Source organism: Gracilinanus agilis, chromosome 5, assembly GCF_016433145.1.
Source record: "Gracilinanus agilis isolate LMUSP501 chromosome 5, AgileGrace, whole genome shotgun sequence".
Taxonomy (NCBI): Eukaryota; Metazoa; Chordata; class Mammalia; order Didelphimorphia; family Didelphidae; genus Gracilinanus; species Gracilinanus agilis.
In genome coordinates this window covers 47,216,348-47,241,621 of record NC_058134.1, presented here as the reverse complement: position 1 = coordinate 47,241,621, position 25,274 = coordinate 47,216,348, and the positions used below count along the sequence as shown (strand labels likewise).

General features: G+C 36.6%; 1 protein-coding gene across 2 annotated transcripts in view; it reads left to right on the top strand.

Moving 5' to 3' along the window:
* The window catches only part of LOC123249169 (myosin VIIA and Rab interacting protein), a 400,862-nt gene that overhangs the window by 168,659 nt on the left and 206,929 nt on the right, over window positions 1-25,274 (top strand). For both annotated transcript variants that reach the window (XM_044678158.1, XM_044678157.1), the window contains exon 2: window positions 15,700-15,921. In XM_044678158.1, the coding sequence (XP_044534093.1) occupies window positions 15,700-15,921 (222 nt within the window). The remainder of the gene's footprint in view (window positions 1-15,699; window positions 15,922-25,274) is intronic.

Sequence of the window (25,274 nt, the reverse complement as noted above, 5' to 3'; positions counted from 1 at the left end):
TTGTCTTTTGTTTGCTTTGAAATCTACTTTACTAAATTCTAGGGGCAATATCAAGCCATGTATGAAAGGAATGTCCCTCCTATTCTACCACCAACCCAAAGCTAACATGGTGGTTTTCTGATCGAGTTCCTATTTTTTTTTCCTACATCATGAAAAATTTCTTCTTCATTGGTTGCAGCTTTCTAGCAGTCCACTTCCCAGCATCTTCTGCCACTTAAAAGATGAAATTATCAGCAGTGCAAGTCATGTATTTATTAGCTATTCTCTTTTTAACAGGAATCTTCAGCAGATTTTCTAATAGGTGAAGGTTCTCTGACTTAAGGAATAGCAGTGAATTGAATTTGAAAAGTTTGAATTTAAAAGTTGAAAAGACTGAAAAGATAAGAAGAGCTAATAAGTATCCACTCAGCACTTATTGTTTCTGCTGGAGATAAAAGTTCAAAGAATGAAACAATCCCAGCTCCCAGGGAGCTTATGTTATAATGGGAGAGACAATAAATACATATATCAATATATGCAATCAATTCAATTCAATAAACTTTTATCAAGTACCTCCTATGTGCCTGGCACTTTGCTACAAATAAGAAAAAGATAGTCTCTGCCCTTAAGGAGATTGTAATGGAGATTGTAATGGAGATTGTAATGGAGATTGTACTCTAATGGGGGAAGACAACACACAGAAGGAAGATGGGAAGCATGAAGTAAATAAATTGTATACACATATATACTCACACACACACACATATGTGTATACATAAAGAGAGAGTTAGTTAAAAGCTTACTATATTCCAAGAACTCTGATGAGCACTTTACAATTATCTTATGCGATCCTCAGAACAAACCGTGGGAAATAAGTGCTGCTATTTTGTCCATTTTACAGATGAGGAAACTGAGGCAAATAGAGATTTTTTTTTAATGGCTTTCCCAGGCTCACACAGCTGATAAGTGTCTGTGGTCAAATTTGAACTCAGTCTTCCTGGTTCCAGACCAGGCATTTTAACCACTATGCCACCTAGCTGTCATGTGTGTGATATATGTCTACATTTATGTACACATTTACTATGGGTACATAAGTTGTGTACATCTCTTTATGCAAACACAGGTGTATTAGTGCATGCATGCACAGATTGTCATATAGGTAGATTTGTATGTGTGTATATACACGGGTGTTGGTGTGTATAAACATATGACATTTTAATCCCTTTAGCAGCTAAAATTCCTTGATTTTAGGAGACCAAGGAGAGGTTTTATTCTTCCTCGAACCAGTTATTTCTCACACAACCTGTTCAAAAAGCATTTTAAGTGCTTATTGTGGATGAGAAACTGCTAGACAGCAAAGACAGAAAGACAAAAATCAATCCCTGTACTTTAGAACTTACAGTATTAATAGATGTTCGCAGGGGAAAGCATATACAAGGAAAATGCTAAATAAGATGAGAAGGAAGTACACAAAATTGGAGCAGTTGAGGAAAGGTCTCATGAAGGAAAGAACTCAAGCTAAGCCTTGAATATACCTTAGGGATTGCAAGAGAAGTGAGTGAGAAGGGCATTCCAGGTATGCTGACAAACTAGAGGCTTTAAGGTAGGAAGCAGGATGTCATCAAGGGCACAGCAAATAAGCGAGTTTGTCCAGAAAACAGAGCATGTGAGGGGAAATGACTCTCTCCACCATTTCTAGAATGAAGCAAAAGGTATAAGCTAGGCAAATTTTCAAAACAAACTTTCTCCCCTATAGTCTCAATTGGTAGGTTATAAAAAGTAATTTTAGTTTGCAGGCAGGGTATATCAGAAATAATAATCTCATGTAGTCCTTCACAATTCACTCACTGAGCTTTTTCAGCCCCCAGAGAATTCTCTTCCTGGAACTTTTCTCATTCTTTTAATTTAATGTCCATGAAATAACCTACACAAGCCATCCAGCCTCAGAGGCTTCTTTGATAGACTATGTCCAGAACTCAAGGCTCTTGATGGTTTATACCACCTAGCTCTCTGATCCTAAGGAAAAATGAATAACTAAAAGAAAATAACTAAAAGAAAGGGAAAATGAATAACTAAAAGAATAACTAAAATAACTAAAAGAGGATAAAACAGCTTCAGAGAGAAAGAGGGAAAAAAAATTATGTGTCTCTTTTTCCTTAGTGTTTCGTTAAATAGTGTTCCTGGATACATTACAATACTCCATGGAGATCAACAGATATTCAGACCTATGCAAATCCTTTCCAGAAATAACTCATTTCCTAAGTCAATCTTTTTCTTGAGTAGTAAAAAAAAATCTACAAATATTTATTGAGCTGCTGCTCCCTATAGAGAGCACAGTTGCAACTTGTTATAGGAAATAAAAAAGTATAAGATCTCTGCCCTCAGGGTACTTACAGTCTAGTTCATTAGATCAAACAGATATATGAAAAATTAACTATTAACACAAGGCAGTATCCATCATGTGCCAAATAAATGACATGATAATAAGTGCTAAAGAAATTCAGGGAAAGGAAATAGCATCATTAGCTGGGATAGGGAGGATAAATTCTATAAAGGAAGATGGAACTTGAATCAGTCCTCATTTTATGTTTGCAGAAGAATTCAGGGCATCTACAAAGGACAGGCCACCTGGACAATGCTAGTCTAAGCTCCTCCATACCATGAGAAAGCTGACTTTTCTGCCTGGATAGGTGAAAGGTTTTGAAGAACAATTTATTTTCAACTTATTAAAAAGGACAAAAATTTCCTAAATGCATAATTTGGGGGAGAGAGTAGAGGCAGGGAAGAACTGACTTTAGAGATAGAGGACCTGAATTAGAATCCCAACTCTCATTTACCACCTATATGATTTTGGTCATATTATTTCACCAGTCTGTCAGTTTTCTCATTTGTAAAATGAAAGGGTTGAATTATTTATACATATGTACGTATATATGTGTGTGTATATATGTATATATATATGTGCATATATATATGATCCCATCTATTTCTAAATGCTATAATTTAAAGATTAACTTAACTAGGCAGAGCCTTGAAAGACAGGTACGTAGTTTGTCACTGGGTCTTGACATGGAGGGAAAATATTCCTTCTGAGTTCTTGTAATACATAATATATATAAATATATAATATATCACTACTCAGAGATTCCAGAGGTTAAAACCTAGGTTTTATTATGCTTATGTATAGATTCAGAGCTCAGAAAAAATGACTATGAACTACAATTAGGGTTCTACTAAAGCTTATATGGTTTCCAGCTATGTCAGAGAGACAGAGAAATAATTTTGTTTTATAGCTTTCACAAGAGACAGAATCTCACACATTACTCAGGGAAGGGGAAAGAGAGATTTATAGGGATAAACTTAAAGGAATTACTTTTCAGGATTAGGTAGATAAGATTTACCTTTCAAGGTTATATTTACAGTGGTCTAATTGAGAAGGAAGATTCACATGCCAAAAGATAATTCCAAAGTTAGAGACCCTGGAGACCTTGCCACAAATAAAACAAGGCCCCTTGTGGCTTATTATCTCCGGAATATCTGAAGCCCTTCACTAAATTTTAGCATTCTCTGGGACAGGTTTCAGCCAATCTCCTAAACAGGGGAGTGTCCTAAGCCCCAAATAATAGAGAAATAAAACGAAATTTAAAAATATTCTTATTACGATTTGTATTCAAAGCACTCCCAGCTTGGTAGTCTTTCCAGAGCTGGTGTTCTATTGTCATAGCTGTGGCTTGCCAGTGCAATAAGATGGATCTTTCCTGCAGAAACATGAGCCAAATAATCCAGAAAACACCTGAACAATACAGAGAACAAATAGCACATTAGGGACAATAAATGCTAGATTTAAATCATAAGGACTCACAGGAATTCCATTAGCATATGAATGGGAATAAATATATTTACTGACTGTCATCAGGTTTGGCAGTGGGTGTTGTGAAATTTGATAGAATGGTGAATTGTGAATTTGAATACATGTCATCCTTTGTTCCCAAATCTCCAGTAATGAATACTTGAGAAAAGTTAAGAGCTTGTATGATTGCAATGTTATGAAGAAGGTGACCCAGAATAATTTGCTCACTTAGATGTGAGATCTTCATTTGCAGAAGTTTCTTTATTTAACTTTATTTTATTTATTTATTGTTACAATAATAACAATAGAAGTTATGTAGTGTTTTAAGGTTTTCAAAGTGCTTTACTAATATTTTGTTTTATGCTCATGACAACTCTGGGAGGTAGAGGCTGTTGTTATATATAGAGGAGTAAACTGAGGCCAAAAAGTTTAAGTGATTTGCCCACAGTCACAGAGCTAGTAAGTAACTGTCTGAGGCCAAATTTGAATTCAGGTCTTCCAGTCTCCAGGTCCAGCTTTCTATAAGTTATTACTGGAGATGGGCAAAACATTCAGAAGTCATGGTCCTTGGTTTCCTGCCTTATAGCGAATGTAGCATTAACAGGAGAATCTCTTTTTGTCCAATGATCAATTATATATATGAGATATTAACCATGGAGAACTTTAGATGTGTTCAGCCTGGCTAAAAGTAAAGCAGAGAGACTTTGGATAAGAAGGCTGGATGAGGTTTTGATGTTGCAGCCTAGTTCCCCTTTGTTATCTCAAAACATCAAGAAATGCTCTTCGTTGAAGTTATCCAAAAGAGGGCAACTAGGATCACGAAGGGTTTTGAGTTCATGTTGTATGAAGACAAGTTGGAGTGACTGGCAATGTTTAGTCTGGAAGTGAGAAAATTTAAGGAAGACTTGATAAATGCCTTCAGATCTTTTGGAGTCTGCCACATGGAAGAAGAATGAGATTTAAGTTGCAAAGAGATGAATTCAGATATGTTCTAAGGAAAAGCTCTTAACAGTTGGACCTACCCTCAAACCAAACTGGGCTGGTTGCCTTAAGAAACACTGGCATTCTTCTGCTTGAATTTCCTGAAGTTCATGCTGGATGACTATTTTGGGGATATATTAAAAAATATTCTTATTTAGTGCATGGATTAGACTTAATAGTGCCAAGTGCTCTGAGATTCAATGTTTCTTGTCCAGATCTGTACTGATTTAAGAATTCACTTGATGCTATAATAATCCACACCTGAACACTGGATTGAACCTAAAACCCTTCACTAGACCCTACCTTTGAGGCTATCCAGGAATGCTGAATAATCTCTCTGTCTGGGCAAACTCACATTTTGTTGACCACTCTAGTTATAATTTTTTTCTAAATATTTTATAAAATTAGTAAATCCATATATCCAAATACGGTGATTGCTTCTTAACATACACATATTTTTTATAAAAGAATGTGACAGTGTAAGCATATGACAACAATGGAACTAGAAGTAAGCCTGGGGTCACTGGAAAAACTAAGAAAAGCTCTCTGAGTCCTCAATTCATTTCCAAGGTCATACACTTGGCTTCATAAAGTTCAGGAGTTAAAAGGAAGAAGTCCATTTTAATAATGATAATGATATATATAATTGAATCTGCCTAAGGTGTCACATGGCCAGGAAATAGATGTCCACCAACAGTAGTCCCTAGCCAGCCCATGTCCTGGCTAACTAGTGCCATCATTGATCAAATTTTGCTACTACCATGACTGCCAGCTTTCTGAGTTCCCTAAATACCAGGTTCTTGTAGGGTAGAGATTTTCCAACTCCCAGAGACTTACTAGGGTCTCTTTTCGAACTTTTCCCTTACCTTTCCTCTTCTAACACCAGCTCAACTTCTTAGATAAGTTTTAGAGATTTGAAAATGATGCATTACTAGGAGAAGAGAGAGGATAAAAATGAGTTATAGTAACCACTAAAAATGTTAACAGATTCACAAATTGCCAAAATTCATATACTTTAATGTAGATCTTCAACAAAGATAAGACAGTCTACCTACTCTTCTGATACTTTTCTAAGCCTAACTTGGTCTCTGTTTTGCCTTGACCTTCATTTTTATTTGGTTCTAGTTCCTTTTTATGGATATGATTGGTTAGAGATGCTGTATCTCAGCCTCCCACCATCTATTTCTCTAGTTTTCAATCATGGTGTTTGGTAGTCTAAATATCAGATAGGATCTTTCATTTTACAATTCCTGGGATTGGTCAAATTCCAGATAATGAAACCTTATGACTCCATTAGACTGTGAGCTTTTTAGGGGCAGGGATAATCTCCTTTTCTTTCCTTTTCTTTTCATCCCAATATGTAATACAATACCTGGCACATAGCAGGAATTTAACAAATACTAATTGACTGAATGACCTGAGAAAATATCCTCTTCCCTGTTACCCTTAGAGTGTGTGATGGTACTGCAGATGGAAATAAAAAAGCTAAAAAGGTGGTACACATTGAAGTGAAAGCTGATGAACTGAATAGAAGTCATAATTGATTTCAGGTACTAGAGTAAATCCAAGTGGAACACCAATGGAGATTTGCTTTATACCAATTGCAGATGCAGGTCTAGAGCTCAGAGAAGAGGTAAGAAGAAGAGATTTGGGGAGTTATCCATGTAGACATGTTATTGAAGCCATGGAAAGAAATGAGATTGTTAAATACAGGTGCCTTAAAGAATTAAGAAAATTAGGAATCAATGAAGGGGAAGAGAACATAAAATCATAGATTCACAGTTGAAAAGGGTCTTAGAGTCTATCTAGTACAACTCCTTCATTTTTCAGTCAGAAAAAGTCAGGAGACATGAAATGTCTTTTTCAAAGATCCTCAATGAGGAAGCAACCTAGTCAGAATTGAAATCCAAATCCTCTGACTCTCCAACTGTTGATCTTGAGTACAGAAGGCATATTACAAGGACTTGTGAATGTAGGTTTAGGGGCAATAATAAATGAGTTGGAAGCATTGTGTATAATGAGCTTTTGTAAGAAGTTTAGCAGTGAAAGAGAAGAGAGAGATGGGTATGTGGGTAGGAGAGAAAGATCATGGAAATTTGTTATTTTTCAATTCAGTTGAGGAGAACGAGTTTTGTTTATAGACAGATGAGAAACATATATTTTTACAACATATAATGAAATTCTCATAGGGCTATAGTAATATAAACATATTCTCACTATCTTCTCCTCTGATTCTCAGAATAATTAAAAATTGATTTTTCTGTGAAAAGCAAACTGGGTTCAACAACTCAGTTTGGTTCAGTAACATTTATTAAACACTTCCTTTGTGCGGAGAACTATCCTAAGCAAGAGGCCTCAAAGACTAATAGTAACAATCTTTTACAGAGTATTTTAAGATTTTTTTGTTACCATTTATTTTGATTTTAAGTATATAACATAATATAAATTGTAGCATAATAATACAAATTTGTTATAAATATTTGATAAATTATAATAAATATGCTTATTCAAAAGAAAAATTCCCACATTAGCTATTTCCAAAAATCTGTCTCATTCTTTTATTTCCCTCTTTTCCCCACTCCTTCCTCCCCAAGAAGGCAGGTAATATGATATAGGTTGTATATATATTATCATATAATACATATTTCCATGTTTATAATTTGGGGAAACAAGATATATATTACTTACACTAGAGAAAAATTAATGGAGAAAAAGTGAAGAATGGTATGTTTCAATGACCAATATGGAAATATGTTTTGCATGATAATACTTGTATAACTCAGATTAAATTGCTTACTATCTCTGGAAAGGGGAAGGGAAGTAATAAAAGGAGACAATTTATATCATATAATTTTGGAAGATGTATATGGAAAATTATTATTACATGTAATTGGGACAATAAAATATCTTTAAAATAATAATTAATAAAGAATGATATGTTTCAATCTGCATTCAGACTCTGTCTTTTCCTTCGATGGGGTAGATATCTTTTTTCATTATGAGTCCCTTGGAGTAATTCTGAATCCTTGCCTTATTGAGAACAGTTAAGTCATAATGCAATTGATCATCACCCATTATTGTATTATTGTGTACAATGTTCTCCTGGTTTTACTCACTTTACTTTGCATCTCTTCATATAAGTCATGTCCATCATTCCTTATGGCACAATGGTGCCATTCCATTATAATCATATGTTGTTTAGCCATTCTCCAGCCAATGGATTTTATTTCCTTTCAGTTTCCAGTTCTTTGCCACCACAAAAAGAACTGCTATAAATATTTTAGAACATATAGTTTCTCTTCTTTTTTCCCTTGATCACTTTAGGAATCCAAATAGTGGTAGTCCTGGGTCAAAAGGTTTATACCTTTTGTAACTCTTTGAGTATAATTCCAGATTGCTCTCCAATTTGGATCAGTTCATGTTCTACCAACAATGTTTCAGTATCTTCCCCCCCCCACATTCCCTGGAATATTTGTAATTTTGTCCTTTTATTTTAGCCAATATGACAAGTGAGGTAATATCTCAGAGTTGTTTTGATTTGCATTTCTCTAATCAATAATGATTTAGAGCCATTTTCCATATAGTTATTATTTTAATTTCTTCATGTGAAAACTGTTCATATCTTTTGACTATTTATCAATTGAGGAATGGTTCATATTATTATATATTTGACAAATATATATATATATATATATTTATATATCTATGTATTTTAGAGATAAGAACCTTGTCTATAAATTTTTTCCAATTTATTGCTTTCCTTGTAATCTTGGCTATATTAGTTTTATTTGTACAAGAACTTTTCAATGTAATATATTCAAAATTATCCATTTTGCATTTCAAAATGCTTTCTATCTGTTGCTTAGTAAAAATTATTTTCCTCTCCATAAATCTGATAGGTAATAAGTTTCTTATTTGACCCTCACAACAATACTATTGGGGCTATGTTATATAACTTTTTTCTGGCAGAGGGAAGGGTCAGAAACTATTATTTCATTAGAGTAAGAAACTCCCTCCTATTATGTAGATCAGTCATCCCTTTCTAATTTGTAGTTATTTGGAGAACTGAGATTAAATGACTTGTCCAAAGTTTCACAGTTAGTTTATGTATTAAACCCTTGGCTTGAGCCTAGTTCTTCCTCAATTCAACCCCAGCCCTCTTTTCATTATGCTCAAAAAGCTTACATTCTATTGAAGTCAAGAGGTCTATATACAGATAAGTAAATACAATGTGACTTGAAAAGATAAGGAGGTTTAGATAAGGCTCCTCACAGAATGTAGCACTTCAACTGAGTCTTTAGGGAAATGAAGTTTTCTAAGAGATAGAAATGGGAAGAGACAGTGTATTCCAGATAGGGCAGATAGCTTGTATACAAAGGCTGTGACAGAAAATTTTGGAGAACAGCTCCTAGGCTAGTTTGACTAGATCTCAAAGGGAATGATGGGAAGTAACATGGAGTAAATTTGGAAAAAGAAGGCTAGACCCAGGTTGCAGAATACCCTAAATGCCAGTCTAGGGAATTTGTATTTGATGCCAGTCTCAAAGGAGATTGAGCCTTTATTTTTTAAAGCTGCAGAGTGAAATAGTATAACTCAAGAAAATAATTTTGGTGGCTATGTTAAGGATGGATCAATAAGAGGAGAGACTGGAAATAGGGAGACCAAAAAAGAGGCAATCAGAATTGTCCAAGTGAGAGGAGACTGAAATAAGGTAGTGGCTATGCAAGTGTAGAGAAAAGGAAAGATAAACTAGAAATTTACTGAAAATCCTCTGGTCTCAAAATATAGTATAGTTGCCTAGAGACTAAAAGTGATAAAATCAATTTCACATATTTTGCTATTAGAATTCATAAAGATGACAATCAAATGAATTAATGGAATATGGATTTTCTTCCTTGATCTCTTTAAAGTATGTTTTTATATGCTTTTTTTTATTAGAAATGAGTTTCAATATGTTCATAGAATACAGAATTTAGAGCTAAAATGGACCTTAGAGGGCAATATAAATTTAGGACTAGAAGAGATTTTATAGGTCATCTGATCCACACTTGATCTTAGCCAAAAGACTGAAAAGCAATTAGGTCATCTAATCCAAACCTTTTTCAAAATGGGAAACTAAAGCTCATAAAACTTTGGGGAAGACCTCTTGCAGAACATGGCATTTGGGTAGAGACTTGAAGGTGAAGTAGAAGAGCATTCCAGTGATGGAGGACAGCCAATGCAAATACAAAGTTGGGGAATAGTGTTGTGTGAGGAATATGAAATGGACAGCACAGTGCTTGGAAGAAAGTAGATATTAAGAAGCTTAGAAGGGGCTTTAAATGCCAAACAGAATTTTTCTTTGATCCCTGAGGCAGCAGGGAACCACTAAAGTTTATTAAGGAGAGCTACCTCATCAGATGTATTCCTTAGGAAAATCATTTTGGTTAAATGGAGAATGGATAGGAGCAGAGAAGGACTTCAGGCTCAATAATTAGATGGCTACCACATTACAGAACCTACCATTTTGTTTTTACTTATTTTTTGCTCATTAGCAACATGAGTGTATTTAGTTATGATGATTTTCCCATTGTCCTTTTGGGTACCACCAGAAAGGAGTGTGAGGAATATTCAATCTCTTTTTTAAAAAAACATTTTTTTTCTGTCCTAGTAGCAATTCTTAAGACAGAAAGTCAAAGTCTAGGCAAACAGGGTCAAAGGACTTGCCTGGGAAATGTCTGAGGCCAAACACAGGTCTTCCTTCTCCAAACCTGATGTTTGATTCACTATGCCATCTAGTTTCCTTAAAATTATTAAATGTTAACAAATACCTTACATTCTGCTATCTTCACATTTCCTTAGTCACTCCCTGTTGGCTTGGTCTATTTGTTCCACTTTGTTTTTAATCACTTTTATATTTTATCTTGATATAAGAGCTATCACTTTCAAAATTCATCAGATGTGACACTAGAACCCTTTAACTCCTGACTTTTATCCATTGCTAGCAGTCACCTGAAAATATCGTCCACTATCTGATTTATCCATTCCTGCTTCCGACCCACTAATTCCAAGAAGAGACAGTAATGAAGTTATTTTCACCTACCTACCATGAATTAGTTTATAATAAGACCTCATTGCTACTTTGTAATCCTTTGCTTCTATACTTATTGATTCTCTATCTCATTACCTGAAATGAGTTTGAAAAGGCTTTTTTTGTCTCTGCAAATCCCAAGCTGTACCCAGTCTCCTTGTATTAAAAATAGATAACAAGGGTAACGAGGTTGCTCGGTGGATAGAGCACCAAGCTTGGAAATGGGAAATCCCAAGTTCAAATCTGACCCCAGACACTTCCTAACTATATGACTAGCTGTGTGACTCTGGGCAAATCACTTAACTCCAATTGCCTAGCCCTTACTGCTCTTCTGCCTTGGAACTGATACTTAGTGTTGATTCTAAGACAGAAGTTAAATTTTTTTTTAAATAAAAAATAAAATAAATATCATAGGTATCCACTTCCAGTGCCTCTCACAGCACCTGGTACATAGTGGGTGCCTAAAGACGATTCTTGTTGATTGATCGACTCTTAAGGAAATTTTGGCCATCTAAAGGGTCTCCTTCAACCTGCCTTACAGCACTCCTCAGAACTGTTACCATTATCCATGAATGAATAAGTGAATGATAAAAATACATTTATTAATTGCCTACTCTGTGCCACGCACTCACTAACTTTTGGGGATATTACTTGAAAGATGAAGACAATCCTTGATCTCAGGAGTCTCACACTCTAATTGGAAGAGACAAAACACAAAAGAGATTTCATATTCAGGGTAGATGAGGAAGCCCAGAAGCCTTGACAGATGATCAGTGCTGTGGTTGGCAAGGCCAAGAAGTACTTAGGTAAATAAATAGTCAGATTAATAATACCAAAGGGTTCAGAGTCTAGATGCAGAGAAGATTATATGATCTAAAAGACTTTGAAAGGCAACCATCACCCACTTTTCCTTCTCCCCAATATCAGAAGTAGAGGGATCTCTATTCCTTGCTAAATCTAGTCTCTTTTTCTGTGCTCTTGATTCCATGACTTTAAATGATAAAGCTTTGGAAGCTAATGAGGTTCTCAAGAAAGAAGACTAGAGCCCAAGACAAAACCTTGGAAAACACCTCCAATTAGAAGGCATGCCATAGATGTTCAATTAATAAAGGAGGCTAAGAAGGAGTAGCCAACAAAGTAAAAGATTCAAGAGGATGTTGCATCATCAAAATCCAGTAAAAAAGGGAATATCTAGAAGGTGGGGATTATGTCAAATGCTATAGATAGGCTACAAAAGATGAATACTGAGAAAAGGACATCAAATTTTGCATTTAAAAAGGTCACTGATGATTTTGGAAAGGGTCGTTTCTATTAAGCAGTGAGCTCAGGAGTGAGATTGTAATGAGTCAAGGCATGAATGAACACAGAGAAAGTAGAGGTACCAAGTATACATAATTCCTTCAAAGAGTTGGGCTGAAAAAAGGAAATGAGATATAGCATGAAAATTGGAGGGGATGGAAGGGTCTAGTGATTTTTTTTTAAGAATGAGGACAACTTATTCTTTGAATAAGTAAATAACATGAATAGACAATTGCTTCAGTAATCTTAATTTGCTACCATGTGAGGGATAGATTAGAAAAGGGAACTGAATGATGAGAATTAATTGGAGACTATTGCAATATTCCAGGCAAAAGGCATTACAGATCTGAATTAGCACGAATATGTTATGAGGGGAAAGAAGACTTGAGAAAACTTGACAACTGAAAATGGATGACGGTGAAGAGTGAAACACTGAGGAAGAATCGGAGAATGACTTAAAATCCTGAAACTTGAGGATGACTAGAAAAATGGCAATTGCTCTCCACAGAAATAGGAAAGTTAGGAGGGGAGAATCTAAGGGGAAGGATAATTATTTCAGCTGTGCATATATCATGGAACTCTAGCAAACAACAGTTCATTCTTTAGGAAGGAGTAAGAATAATGATTTTTCTATTGCTTAAACACATTCAACATCATATACTTGATTCCACAATAATGAATGAGTGGCATTCCTAGTCAGGTAAAAATCTGGGCATTTGCCAAATGTTCTCTCTGAGTACTGCTGCTGTCACTATAGTTAAAAGATAATCTGCCTACTACTTTACAGCTTTGGAAGTTAACTTGAGTCTTTGGCAACTATTGGGGACATTAATCACAGAGATGACCTGTTAAAAGTTACTTCCAGGATAGCCTAGTCCATTTCTCCTCATTTGGACAAAATACTTTACTAAACTTAGCCATAAGTTCCATTTCTTCCCTTCATGCTCCAGAACTGCTTCATTAAGTCCACAGTGTCAAAATGTCCTCCCTGTCATAAAGATTTTTCTCTTTTTTTAAATTGAATTATCACAATCCTATAAGTTTACACCCATTGTTCCACATGTACCTGCCTATGTCTGCAACAGCGATATACTCTCCATTCTAAATGATTTATTTATCCCAGGGAAGAGGATCTAGGAAGCTAGCCTTTTGGAGTATTTTTGATCTAAATCAACTCTAGTTCCATAACCACTTATCCAAGTAAACTAGGTTCACAAATAACTTTGTGATAAACTTATCAGTGGAATGATTTCACTTGCACCTTATGAAAAAACATTTTCTACTTCTGGTTCATTGAGATTTTGCTAAGGAATTAGGAAAAGGGGCAATGGTTTGACCTCATAAACATAGTGGACTTACCTGCAGATCTTCTCCTCCTTTTCCTTTTTCTTCTCCTTCTTCTCCCTCTTCTCCTCCATTCTCTTCTCTTTCCTCCTCCTCCTTTCCCCCTTCTTCCCTTACTTTCTGGTTTAATATCAAATATAAGACAGAAGAACAGCAAGGGCTAGGCAATGGGAGTTAAGTGACTTGCCCAGAGTCTGGAAGTGTCTGAACTCAAGTGCTCCTGACTCCATACCTGGCACTCTCTCCTCTGTGCTGCCTAATTATCCCTATATCACCTTATAAAAAAGGACTTTCCTCTAAGATTTTCCAAGAGGCAAGAAAAAATTTTAGATAATTAAATTGTGGTACACATGAAACACTTGTTTTTCAAATGCTCAAATGTTTTTCAAATCCAGATGCCAGGTAATATTATCAGTCTGAGCTTTAAATGGTGTGGATATTCCACCAACAGTAAACAGATTGCTATAGTATTTTTATGAACATAACAAAATCGTCTTTTTTTACATGTTCCATGTTGTCCCTGATGAGAGAGACAGCTAGGTGGCCTGGTACACAGAGTGCTAGACTTGGAGTTAGAAAGATTTGATTTTAAATCCTGCCTCAGACACTTCTAAGATATGACCCTAAGAAAGTTACTCAGCCTCTCTCCATATTAATTTCCTCTTCTATAAAATGGAGACAATAATAGCAGCCATCTCAGGTTTTTTTGTGAGGATCAGATTTGTAAGGCAAATTTGCAAACCTTGAATTGCTATACAAATAGTAGATATTATTATCATTATTACCATTATCAGTACCATCATTATTATTGGATATTTTTCAATTGGGCACTTGAAAATTTTAGGACATAAACTGGCAATCTTAAAGTCTTTAATAGACTAAAGTGGGCAGGGAGAGTAGCAACAGAAACCAAGTGAGGAAGGAACCAGGGTAGATTAATTTTTGGCTTTGACCATTATTGACATGTCATTTAACTTTCCAGGACTTTGTTTTCCCTTTATATGAAAAGGGTTCAAGTCCACAGTCTGGCATATACTGGCCATTTGACCCTAACAAGTCCTTTAACCTTTTAGTTCTTATAATTATCTAAGACTAAAAAAAGTTGTAATAGAGCAGTTGCTTATTTTGTTGGCACAGTTGAATACTGATGAAATCACAGTTTCCAACCAAAAAGAAGCATAGCCAGGATTTTGATCCATATTTCCTGTAGGGATGTTTCACAGATTAATATTTTTAAACTAATGCTCTAAGTGACTTTAAAGAAAAACATTACTTAACTTTAAGGTGTTATTCTTTCAGAGGACATGCTTGATTTTGAAAGAGTTTGCTTATCTTAATCCAGTCTCCATATATAGGGATTTGGATTGAGTTTTTCTCTTACTATTAGCAAATGATGTGATCTGTCAAATACAGAACTAGAAATTAAAAGCAAGGCTCCCCATTACCCCCCATAAGTTTCTTCTCCAGAGTCCCTGAGACCTTGAAATAAAATAATTGCATAGACCTTTCAACTTTTAGACTTTGGCCATTTTCCAGGAAGACTTTAACTTTCAAAGCCTATCACCACCTGGACCCAGCCTCTACTGCAAACCTCAATGGAAATTACTCCCCATCCCATATTCTTATAATCTTGCCAAACTGGCTTTTTCTCTGCACCTCAAACATAGTAAGGCATCTCTTATCCCAGTGCCTTTGTCTTGGCTATCCTCCATCCCTGGAATGTTTTTCTTTCTCATCTCCATCTCAAAGAAAACTTCTCTTCCTTCAAGACACAGCTTTATATACAGCAATGTTTCCTGATTCCCCTAACTACTAGTGCCTAAATACCATATCTTTAATTCTTTTTATTCTGTCTCTATATCCTTCCCTCTCTCTCTTCCCTCCACTCTCCTCTCTTTCCATCTCGCCTCTCTCCCTCCCTCCACACACACAAAAACTTGTTGACTAGGACTCTTTCACTTTTGTCATTGTATGCCCAGCATCTAGCACAAAAAGTGAATGCTTCACAAATGTTTATTGGTTGATTGAAGACCCCAGGTGTTAATGGGATATGTGGGAAAGGGGAAGGAGGAATCAGGCGGGTCCATAGGTGCTGCAGCAGTAGAATCTCACGTATTGTTTTCTTTTTTTATTCTGTCTGTCTGTCTGTCTATCTCTCTTTTCATGGGTTTCCCAGTGAGATGAAACAAAAGCTCGATGAAGAAGGCAGCAAGTGTAGCATCCTCTCCAAGCACCGACAGTTCACTGAGCACTGCTGCATGCGCTGCTGTGCCCCTTTCACCTTTCTACTCAACACCAAGCGCCAGTGCTGCGACTGCAAGTACAACATCTGTAAAAGCTGTAGTTCCTACCAGAAGAAGGAGAGGGTGTGGCTCTGTTGTGTCTGTCAGCAAACCAGGTAAGAGCAGGGGCTCATAGTCCCGGGGCTATGCAGGAGCTGCTTTCCTGGTGCTTCTAGGGGCTTCCATTCCTTTCTACCACAGGAATCCCCATCAGCTGCGGCATATAAAAAGATAGTGATGGAAAATTTTAACTTAACTATCAGTTTAGGAGTTTCTTGATTGCATTATTTTTTTCCCCAATTAACAAGCATTATTCTCTTTTCTCATCCCCCCTCCCTCCACTCCATCCTCCCCGAGTTTCTGTGTGAATTTTTTTTTTCAGACTCCATGTCGACAGTGTGGAGAGGAGGAGGAGGAAGGAAGGGAGGGGAAAAGGCAGGGAAGGTTGGCACCAGAAACTTTTACCCACTTCCTACTCTTCAGCTGTTTATTGTTTTGTTTTGTTTTTTAATAATGACTCCTAATGTACTTAGTCCAATTGATCTCTGAAATCCTCAGGATAGAAGAGGTTAAACTATGAGAATCTTATTTCTTATGGTGTTAGATTACTTTGTCATGGAATAGTCTTCTCCACAAAATTCCTCCTTTGGGGGAAAGAAAAGTGGGAAAGTAGAAAGGAAAAACTTGCCTTAAAAACTGTTAAAAACCTTCATATAAATCATTGGTGTCAAACTCACCAGATTACAATGCGTAACCTAGAAAGCAAAAGGGGGTTCAGACTTTAGAATGTAATTGGGAAATGCTTAACAAAATAAAATTATAATACAACACAGTTAATGTTAATTCTTGATTTTTAAGTCAATATGTGACCAGCAGGGATCCCTTTCTATTTCAGTTGGATACGATTTATCTAAATCATTCCTTATATTCCCCTTCTACAAAATGGTCTTCAAAAGACTTGCTCAGCCTTATAGTCTAAGACAAAGCCTTGTAATAGCCAGAGCTTACCTGTGTTGCGTCTCTCCCAAGATAAGATGCTCTGAGGACCATAGAGTACTTTATGAAAAGCAAGCTTTACCTCCAATGGCAAATACAATGATTATCAGTTGCTTCTGAGGGCTTACACAGACATCTCCTAGGTGTATCTCCTAACAAGTAGTACCAGAGACACATGCCCTTTTATGCCATTCCTTAAATATCCAGTTTTCACTTTTTTTCTGCATTAAGTACTGTCATGTAGTGGAAAGTGCCATTGGCTTGTTCTAAGGAAAAGTGCAGACACTATTTTATAGAATCACAGAATATGAGAGTTGGAAGAAACCTTGGTATCTCTTATGCAACAAAGATCTCCACCTGTGTGTACGGATTTCCAGGGAAGAGGAATCTGCCTCTTCCTGGGGAAACCAATTCCACCTTTGAAAAGCCATAGTTGTTAGGAAATTTTTATTGATGCCAGGCCCAAAATTTACCTCTTTGGAAGTTTTATCCATCCATTCATTATTCCTGCTTGTGCCCTTTGGAACCAAACAGAGCAAATCTAACCCTTGTTCCACATATATTCAAATACTTAAAGACAGCTTTGGGAGGCAGCTGGGTAGCTCAGTGGAGTGAGAGTCAGGCCTAGAGACAGGAGGTCCTAGGTTCAAACCCGGCCTCAGCCACTTACCAGCTGTGTGACCCTGGGCAAGTCACTTGACCCCCATTGTCCACCCTTACCAATCTTCCACCTATGAGACAATACACCGAAGTACAAGGGTTTAAAAAAAAAAAGACAGCTTTGGTGCTTCTATTTGTATCCTACACCTCTGTTCCATGTTTCCTCCTTTCCAGGTTAAACAGCCTCATTTTTGACATAGACTCAAGGCCCTTCTACATTCTAATTCCTCCCCTTTAAGTTCTCCAGTTAATCAATATCTTTCTCAAACTATAATACATCTATTTTTGGACATGACCAATATGGGTATTAGTTTTTAATTACTACAAATGTTTGTTACCAGAGTTATATGTTTCCTTTTTTTTTTCAAAATGTGGGGTAAAGGAAGTAAGAGAGAAAACAAATTTTGATAATTTTTTTGAAAATTAAATAAAGTATATGTATTAATAATTGTTTATGCATTTTTATATTCATATAAATATGTCCTTTATATATAGTATATATTTCTATGTAGCACATAAATATATTTGTATATATGTATAAATACATAATATAATGTTATGTATACATATATATTCTATGAGCTCCCCCTCGTCTTTATCCAGGCCAAGAGAGTAAATGGGTCTGTTTCCTTTCAATCTTCTCTTTAGACCACCTGGAGCCCTTTGATGACTTCTTTTCTCCTTCAAAGTTACCCTTAGTACTAATTTTCACCTGGTATTACTAGGCTAAAAAGTTTGGGGAAGGACTGTGATGTCCAAGTAAAGGTGACCATGGAATTTCTACTCTTTATGAATCACCCTGTGCTCAGTAACAACATTATCAGAATTTTGAGAACTGGAGAGGGAGTTACTCTGAACATATAGGAATTTATTCATTTTAAAATTGCAATTAATCACGTGTGATACAGTAGAAAGAATACTGGATTCTTTGGTCAGAGGACCTGAGTTCAAATGCTGGCTCTTACACTTACTCCTTGTATGATCTTGGATCTGCTATTTCTCCTCCCTAGGGCTTACTGATGAAATAAGGAGGTTTGACTGAGTGATTTCTAAGGATGCTTTGAGCTCTAAATCTTTGATCCTATAATATACTGAGAAAGAAGGAAAAAGCCAAATGAGCAGAAGTTAGAAGATCCAATTTCAAATTCTGGCATTCATTTACAAATTGTATGACCTTGGGCAAACTATTTCCCCTCTCAAAGGATTTCTCCTTTCTGTTCTTGATTTGTAAAATGAAGTGATTTGACTAAATAGTCTCAAAGGACATTTCTTGTTCTAAAATTGTGACCTGTAGTCAATAAGGTTGGGGTGCTCTCCTAATCCTTGCTAATAATGAGAGGTAGAAGGTGATTGAGGTGATAGGAGAGGAATGAAAGGGATGACTGAGTTTAGGGAAGGAATGGACAAGGTGGTATATTGAATGGTAAGGGAGATAAGTGGGGTATTCAGGAGAGGCAGCTTGAACAGGCTAGACACTAAGGCTGGAGACAGAGGATACTGGGGAATAGGCTGAACCCTTCCAGGCAGGAAAGATATCTCTACAGACACAAGGAGTTGGGCCAGTCAGAAATGGTTTAAATCTGCCTTGAGGGCTTTTCTTGTCAGTTTCTCAAGTCCTCAAAGGAGGAGTCCAAGGGCTCCTCCCTGTTAGTGAAACTGTTGGGTTTAGGAGGAAGTCCAGGGCAATGACTTCCTCCCAAGATGGATGCCTCAAGTTCCCTCAAAAAATAAAAGAAAATAATCTCTTCCCTCTTCAACCCTTGCCTAATCTTCTCCACAATGATTCACCAGAGGGTTTGAGTAAGTAACAAGGGGATTTATTAATATTCTGGGTTAGTCAGAAGGAGAGAAGGGTTTGGGGTTTCTGACAGCCGCTAAGGAGAAACTCAAAGTGGGGGAGGGTCACAGGAGTGGGTTAGACTGAGAGAGAGCCTGCTCTCCCAGCCAGGAAGGATTTGGCTGTCTTTAAAGTAAAGTGTACACTAAATCAATAAAATAAGGGATAGTTTGATTCAAGGATGTCCTGCTTGCCTATAGGTAAACTGTTGTGTGCAGATGCAAAGCATAGAATCCCTGCAAAGGTACAGGGAGAGCCTCACCCAGAATTCCAGGGGACCCCCCTGGAGAACTTTGGGTGAGGAGCAGAGTGTCTGCTCACATCCTCTCCCACCAAAAAACTGTCTCCAACCCTTCTCAACTGCCCCTCACCCAAAGTTCTCCAGGGGGGTCCCCTGGAATTCTGGGTGAGGCTCTCCCTGTACCTTTGCAGGGATTCCATGCTTTGCATCTGCACACAACAAACTAAACCCACAAAGTCTAATCAATAAAATTCAAAAGCTACCCTTCCTCCCAGAGCCCACAGGGAAAACACAGGAAAGATAACAAGGGGATAATATGGAGAGGACAGGGAGAGGTCCAGAGAAATTAGCTAGGTTCAAATTGTCCAGAGACAAGGCACAGGCCAAAGCAAAAACCCAAAAGCAGAGCTTCATTTGGACCTTCCGTTCTCTTCAAGCCTCAGGTTCCAACTGAACTTCTGTCAGGATTCTATGGCTTCTAACTGCCAGAAGTTTTCAGTTAACTTTTGCAAGGGCAAAAGCTTCTAGTGCATCTTTGCATTACAGACCTCGTGTAATAGCATCTATTACTGGCTAAGCCAGGTGTTATAGGACATACAGGAAAGATGTATGATCCCTGCTGGCTTTTGAAATTGGCCCTAGTCAGTCAAGACACAGATCTAGGAAAAGACAACTAAAGAGGCATGGTGGTAATATGAGCAGTGCAAATATGGAGTGTGTTGGGATCCTCTTTAGATGATAGAGAGAGCCTGTAGGGCTGAAGAGCTGAAGGGATGCCCTGTAGAGAACAGATAACATGACCTGCACTCTGCAGCACAGACAGGGTTCAAAAATGTAGAGCTAATTTTAAAAGTTCATAAAATGAACATATGAGATTTATGCAGGGGACTGTAAAGAGACCCATGTGGCCTGAGCTTATATAATGGGATGAAATCAGATTATGTGGGTCTAAGGAGTCTGGCTTAGATTTTATAGGTGTTAGGGAACCACAGAAGGTTCAAATTAGGGTAAGTGCTTCATCGTATACGAGGTGGGGACTGGAAGAAGGGAAAGATCATTTAATAAATATGTATTATAGTACTAGGCATTGTGCTAGGCATTTACAAATATTATTTCATTTGAACCTTACAATAATCCTTTGCTGTATTTAGTCATTTCAGTTGTGTCTCTGATTCTTTGTGGCTCCTTTCGGGTTGTTTTTTTTTGTTCTACATAGATTCTGGAGTGGTTTGCCATTTTCTTCTCCAGCTTATCTTACAAATAACAAAACTAAGGTCCAACTTGTGTACCTTGACATGGAATTTGAACATTCTGTAATGACAGTATCTTCTTTCTTCTAATTACCCTTTCCCCCTAATTGCATCAATAAAAAATTTCAGGTTTTCCAAATCATTGGTAACAGCATGGAGCCCTATGTTTGTATACTTTAAAAACCTAATTTACATAAAGAATCCTTAAATTCTATGTTGCTTAGAAACAGTGTAAAGAAAAAATTAATTAAATGGATCCATTGCTAGTATCTAGTTAATTTTTTTTCATGGTTCGTTTATTTACACAATGTGCAGATCAGCAACATGTTCATATTGTCCACAGGATTTAATTCTTCATATGTACTTGGGAGCATTGACTTTCATTAATGCAAATCTTGAAAACCTGTGACAAAATGCAGGGGCTATTAAAGGAATGAAACTGATGGATTTTCAGTACACCAGACATGTAGTTTTTGCAGATAGCAATAGCACTAAGATCTTGATCCTTGGATAGTTTCACATTTTATTGTTTATGATGCTGTTTGTCTTCTGAAATCTGAGTACACCACCATGCCATCATTTGATTAGACACTTGTATTTTATTATTTATTATTCTTTATTAGACACAAGATTTTCAAATTAGTACATTAAGTTCACATTTGCATTGTTTTCTCATTGAGTGACCAGATGTCAGAATCTACTTTCAGTTGGAAGACTAAGTAAAGGAGACAGAATTACAAGTCATTGCCTGCTCTGAGTTAATATAAGCTCTTTGAGGGCAGGGACTGTTTCTCTTTTTGGTCTTTGTATCTTCTTGCATAGGCAAGATTGTGATTAGAACCATAATTGAAAAACAAAGATTTAGGACAAATCATTCCATTGATATATAATAGGAAAATATACTTTTCAAGATTAATTTATTTTTCAAAAATTTACTCCTTTGGGTATATACAAGTTTTTTGTTGTTCAGTGGTATCTGACTCTTCATAATCTCATTTGAGTTTTTCTTGGCAAAGATACTGGGATGGTTTGCCATTTTTTTCCCTCCAGATTAGGAATGATGCAAACAGGGTTAAGTGACTTGTTCAGGGTTACACAGCTAGGAAGTGTCTGAAGTTGTATTTGAACTCAGGAAAATATCTGATTCCAGTCCCAGAACACTATCCACTGTGCCATGTAGCTGCCTTTAGACAAATATAGGACTCAAAATCATTGACTCGACTACTTTACATATTCACTTTGGATAATGACCTTTCTTTCTCATCCTTCACTTAATCTGAGTCCTCACTTCAAAAATGTCTTCTTTTCTTTCATGGCCTCCCTTTTGGCTTGAACTATTAACTGAGCCTAAGATCCAAATGTCACCATGATATTTCTGGAAGGTAGGTTAAAGAATAGTAGGAATTACATTCATTTTTCATTCATTCTCTGATCCAGGTAGGCTTAGTCAAAAACTGATACCCTATAGAGCCATCTTTTAATCCTCATTTTTTTTCAAACCATGAGAAGATTTATCTCATTCCCTTCCCTAGCCAAACCCTATGTTTGTGCTTGGCATGGAACATGAGCACTTAGCTTCTCAGGTTTGGCTCCCTCTGAGACAGCAGCAGTTTTCTCATTTCTGATCTGTGCTGGAAGGAAGAATGTTTCTCTGTCTGCTATTTGGGTTGCTAGGACACCTCAGTTCCTTATGTCAGGTCACTCTTATAAATCGAGTTTGAAAAGTTCCATATGTGATATTATGTATCTGTCATCTCACTATAATATTAATAGATTTATTTTTTTTAAATCACATGAATTAAATCCTTATCAGACACTGAAATATGAGCCATTCAATTGGAATGCTCAAATAGCCACCAAAGTCACGTTGAAATACCTTATTTCCTTTTGAGAGCATAACAATGAGCAAGTGATTCTTCTTTATTTGCCATGCCTGTCTTACTGTGTCATACATTTGCATACCCCTGACTTTGGGGAAAAGACAGCAAGGTGCCACTTAGAAAAGAATTTTTCCAGTAGAACAAAAAGATCAGTTTAAACATAGAAGATATACTTGTTCCATTCCCTACCATAAGATAGAATATTAATTTATTAACATCAATTAGTAACACCAGCGTTAGTAACTTTGGCAACAAGATAGTGTTGCTGTGGACTTAGAAAGAACTAAGTTCAAGTCTCTTCCCAAATATGCACTGCTGGCAAATGACTTAGTGCCCCAGATGTCTCTCAAGCAATGATTAAGAACTTACTAAGTGCTAAATACTGTTCTAAATGTATAAAGAAAGGCAAAAATAAGGTCCCTGACCTTAAGGAGCTCACACTTTAATAGAAGATGACAACATATGCACAGTGTAAAAAGAAAGTGATTTCAGAGGGAAGGTAATCTTGAGGAAAGCTCCTGGGGGAGAGGGTGGGAAAAGGGTGATAGATGTATCAATAGAATTATGACTACCCTGGTGGTACCTAAAACATATGCTTCAAGGATGAAATTATCAACTTAAGTCATGAGTTTCAGTATAGTGGAAATACTTTTTCTGAGTACACCAGGAGAATAGCCTTGAATTCCCACCTTTGTACTAGGCTAATGTTTAGCCATCTTTTGAGATATGTGAATATAAAAAAGGTTGAATTTTATTTATATAGTCTAGAATTGTTCACTTTTCCCATACTTATGTAATTCAGTCTCAGGCAACCTCATTATGCTAAACTTTTAAGAACAAGTTTGTCTTGGATCCAGTATGGAATATTTCAGACAAATAGGATTTTTTTTTACCCACTCAGTTTTTGGCAACTTAGAAAAGCATTTATGACATGATGTTTTTGCTTTAGTTCTAGATCTTACTGCAGTAGATGCTATAATGCACAACTTTAAGTTATGGATGTTGGGGTAATGAAGCATATTGCTTGATAATCCTTACTGTTTTTTACGCTTTTTGGTGGCTCTCCAGGGTATTGATTATATCCTAAAATGCCCTATGTGGTTTGGAATTTGGCTATCTGAACTGTCCTTCAAATATTGGAGCATTCTTCCAATATACTTGACTAATTGCCTGTGGGGCAATTTTAAGAGACAGAATATATTTTGATTTCTAAAGCCAATTTTAGTTAAGCCACAATAAAATTGTACATATCAATTCTGTAAATGTACATATTTGCAGGCTTTGCAGACTGCCATGGGAATATTGAGGCAGAGTATGTAAAAATCTCTACTAAGGGAAATAGATTTTCTCTAGCAGTTGTTTGGGATCTTTATGAATGACACAGAAATACAACTTTATTATGCATATTATCATACTAATATAGACTTCATGACCACTCTCATCCAGGTTGGTCAAAACACTGCCAACCAGGGATGGGAAAAAAAACATGCAAAGGGAAAAAAAAACCTTAGTCTGGAGCAAGTTTCTTTGAAAATCAGTGGCTTTCCCATCACTAATGGTCTTCAATCAAAGGTCTCATGACCACTTTGCAGGAATATTGCAACTGTCTCTGAGGTCCATCCAGATTCATAGATTCTTTATAGGCCTTTATTTGTAAAATTGTCCTGACCCAGTTCACAGAAAGGTATTACGTTTTTTAATGCCTTCATGGAGGCAAATGCTTTAGTTTTCCTTCGTTTAATCCTTCAATGATTCAAAATGAGATTGATATTCTTCTTTGCCTTATATTCTTGTGTGAGTACATGTAACATAAAATATAGTTACAAATCCCTGGCGAACCATTGGAGTTTTACCAAAACAGATCCTCCTGAAAGGGTCATATTTTTTTTTATCATGTCACTATTGCTCATTAGTTACTGATCAAGAATGGGTTTAGTTCTTAGTGAGAACTTTTTGCAATTCAGACTACTCAAGTGATTAACATATTTAGAAGATTTCAAAGAAAATGCTGTTTATATATGTATGTTTATACACAGAAAGTATTCAGATGCAATGAACTAAGGGAATGTGTTAGAATCATAGAATTCAGAAGTTAACTAGTCTAATTCCTACGTTTGTAGATAACCTATTGTGCCCCAGAGATATCAAGTGACTAAGTCATAATCCATAATCTAATAGCAAAAGAGACAATTATTCAACTATATACTATTTATTAAGCATCTACTGTGTTAGGCATTATTTCAGGTGCCAGAGATAAAAAGGAGAGAGAGAAGGAAGGAGAAAGAGAGAGGAAGAGGGAGAAGGAGAAGGAAAAGGAGAGAGATAAAGAGAGAGACAGAGAGATAGAGAGACAGAGAGAGAGAGGGAGGGAGGGAAAGAAGAAGGGGGGGAGAGAGAGATTGAGAGAGAGAGAGACAGAGAAAGAGAGAAGGAGGGAGAGAGGAAGAGGGAGAAGGAGAGGGAAAAGGAGAGAGAAAGAGAGAGACAGAGAGAGAGAGGGAGGGAGGGAGAGAGGGAGAGATTGAGAGAGAGACAGAGAGAGAAGGAGGGAGAGAGAGAGAGGAAGAGGGAGAAGGAGAGGGAAAAGGAGAAAGAGGAAAAGACA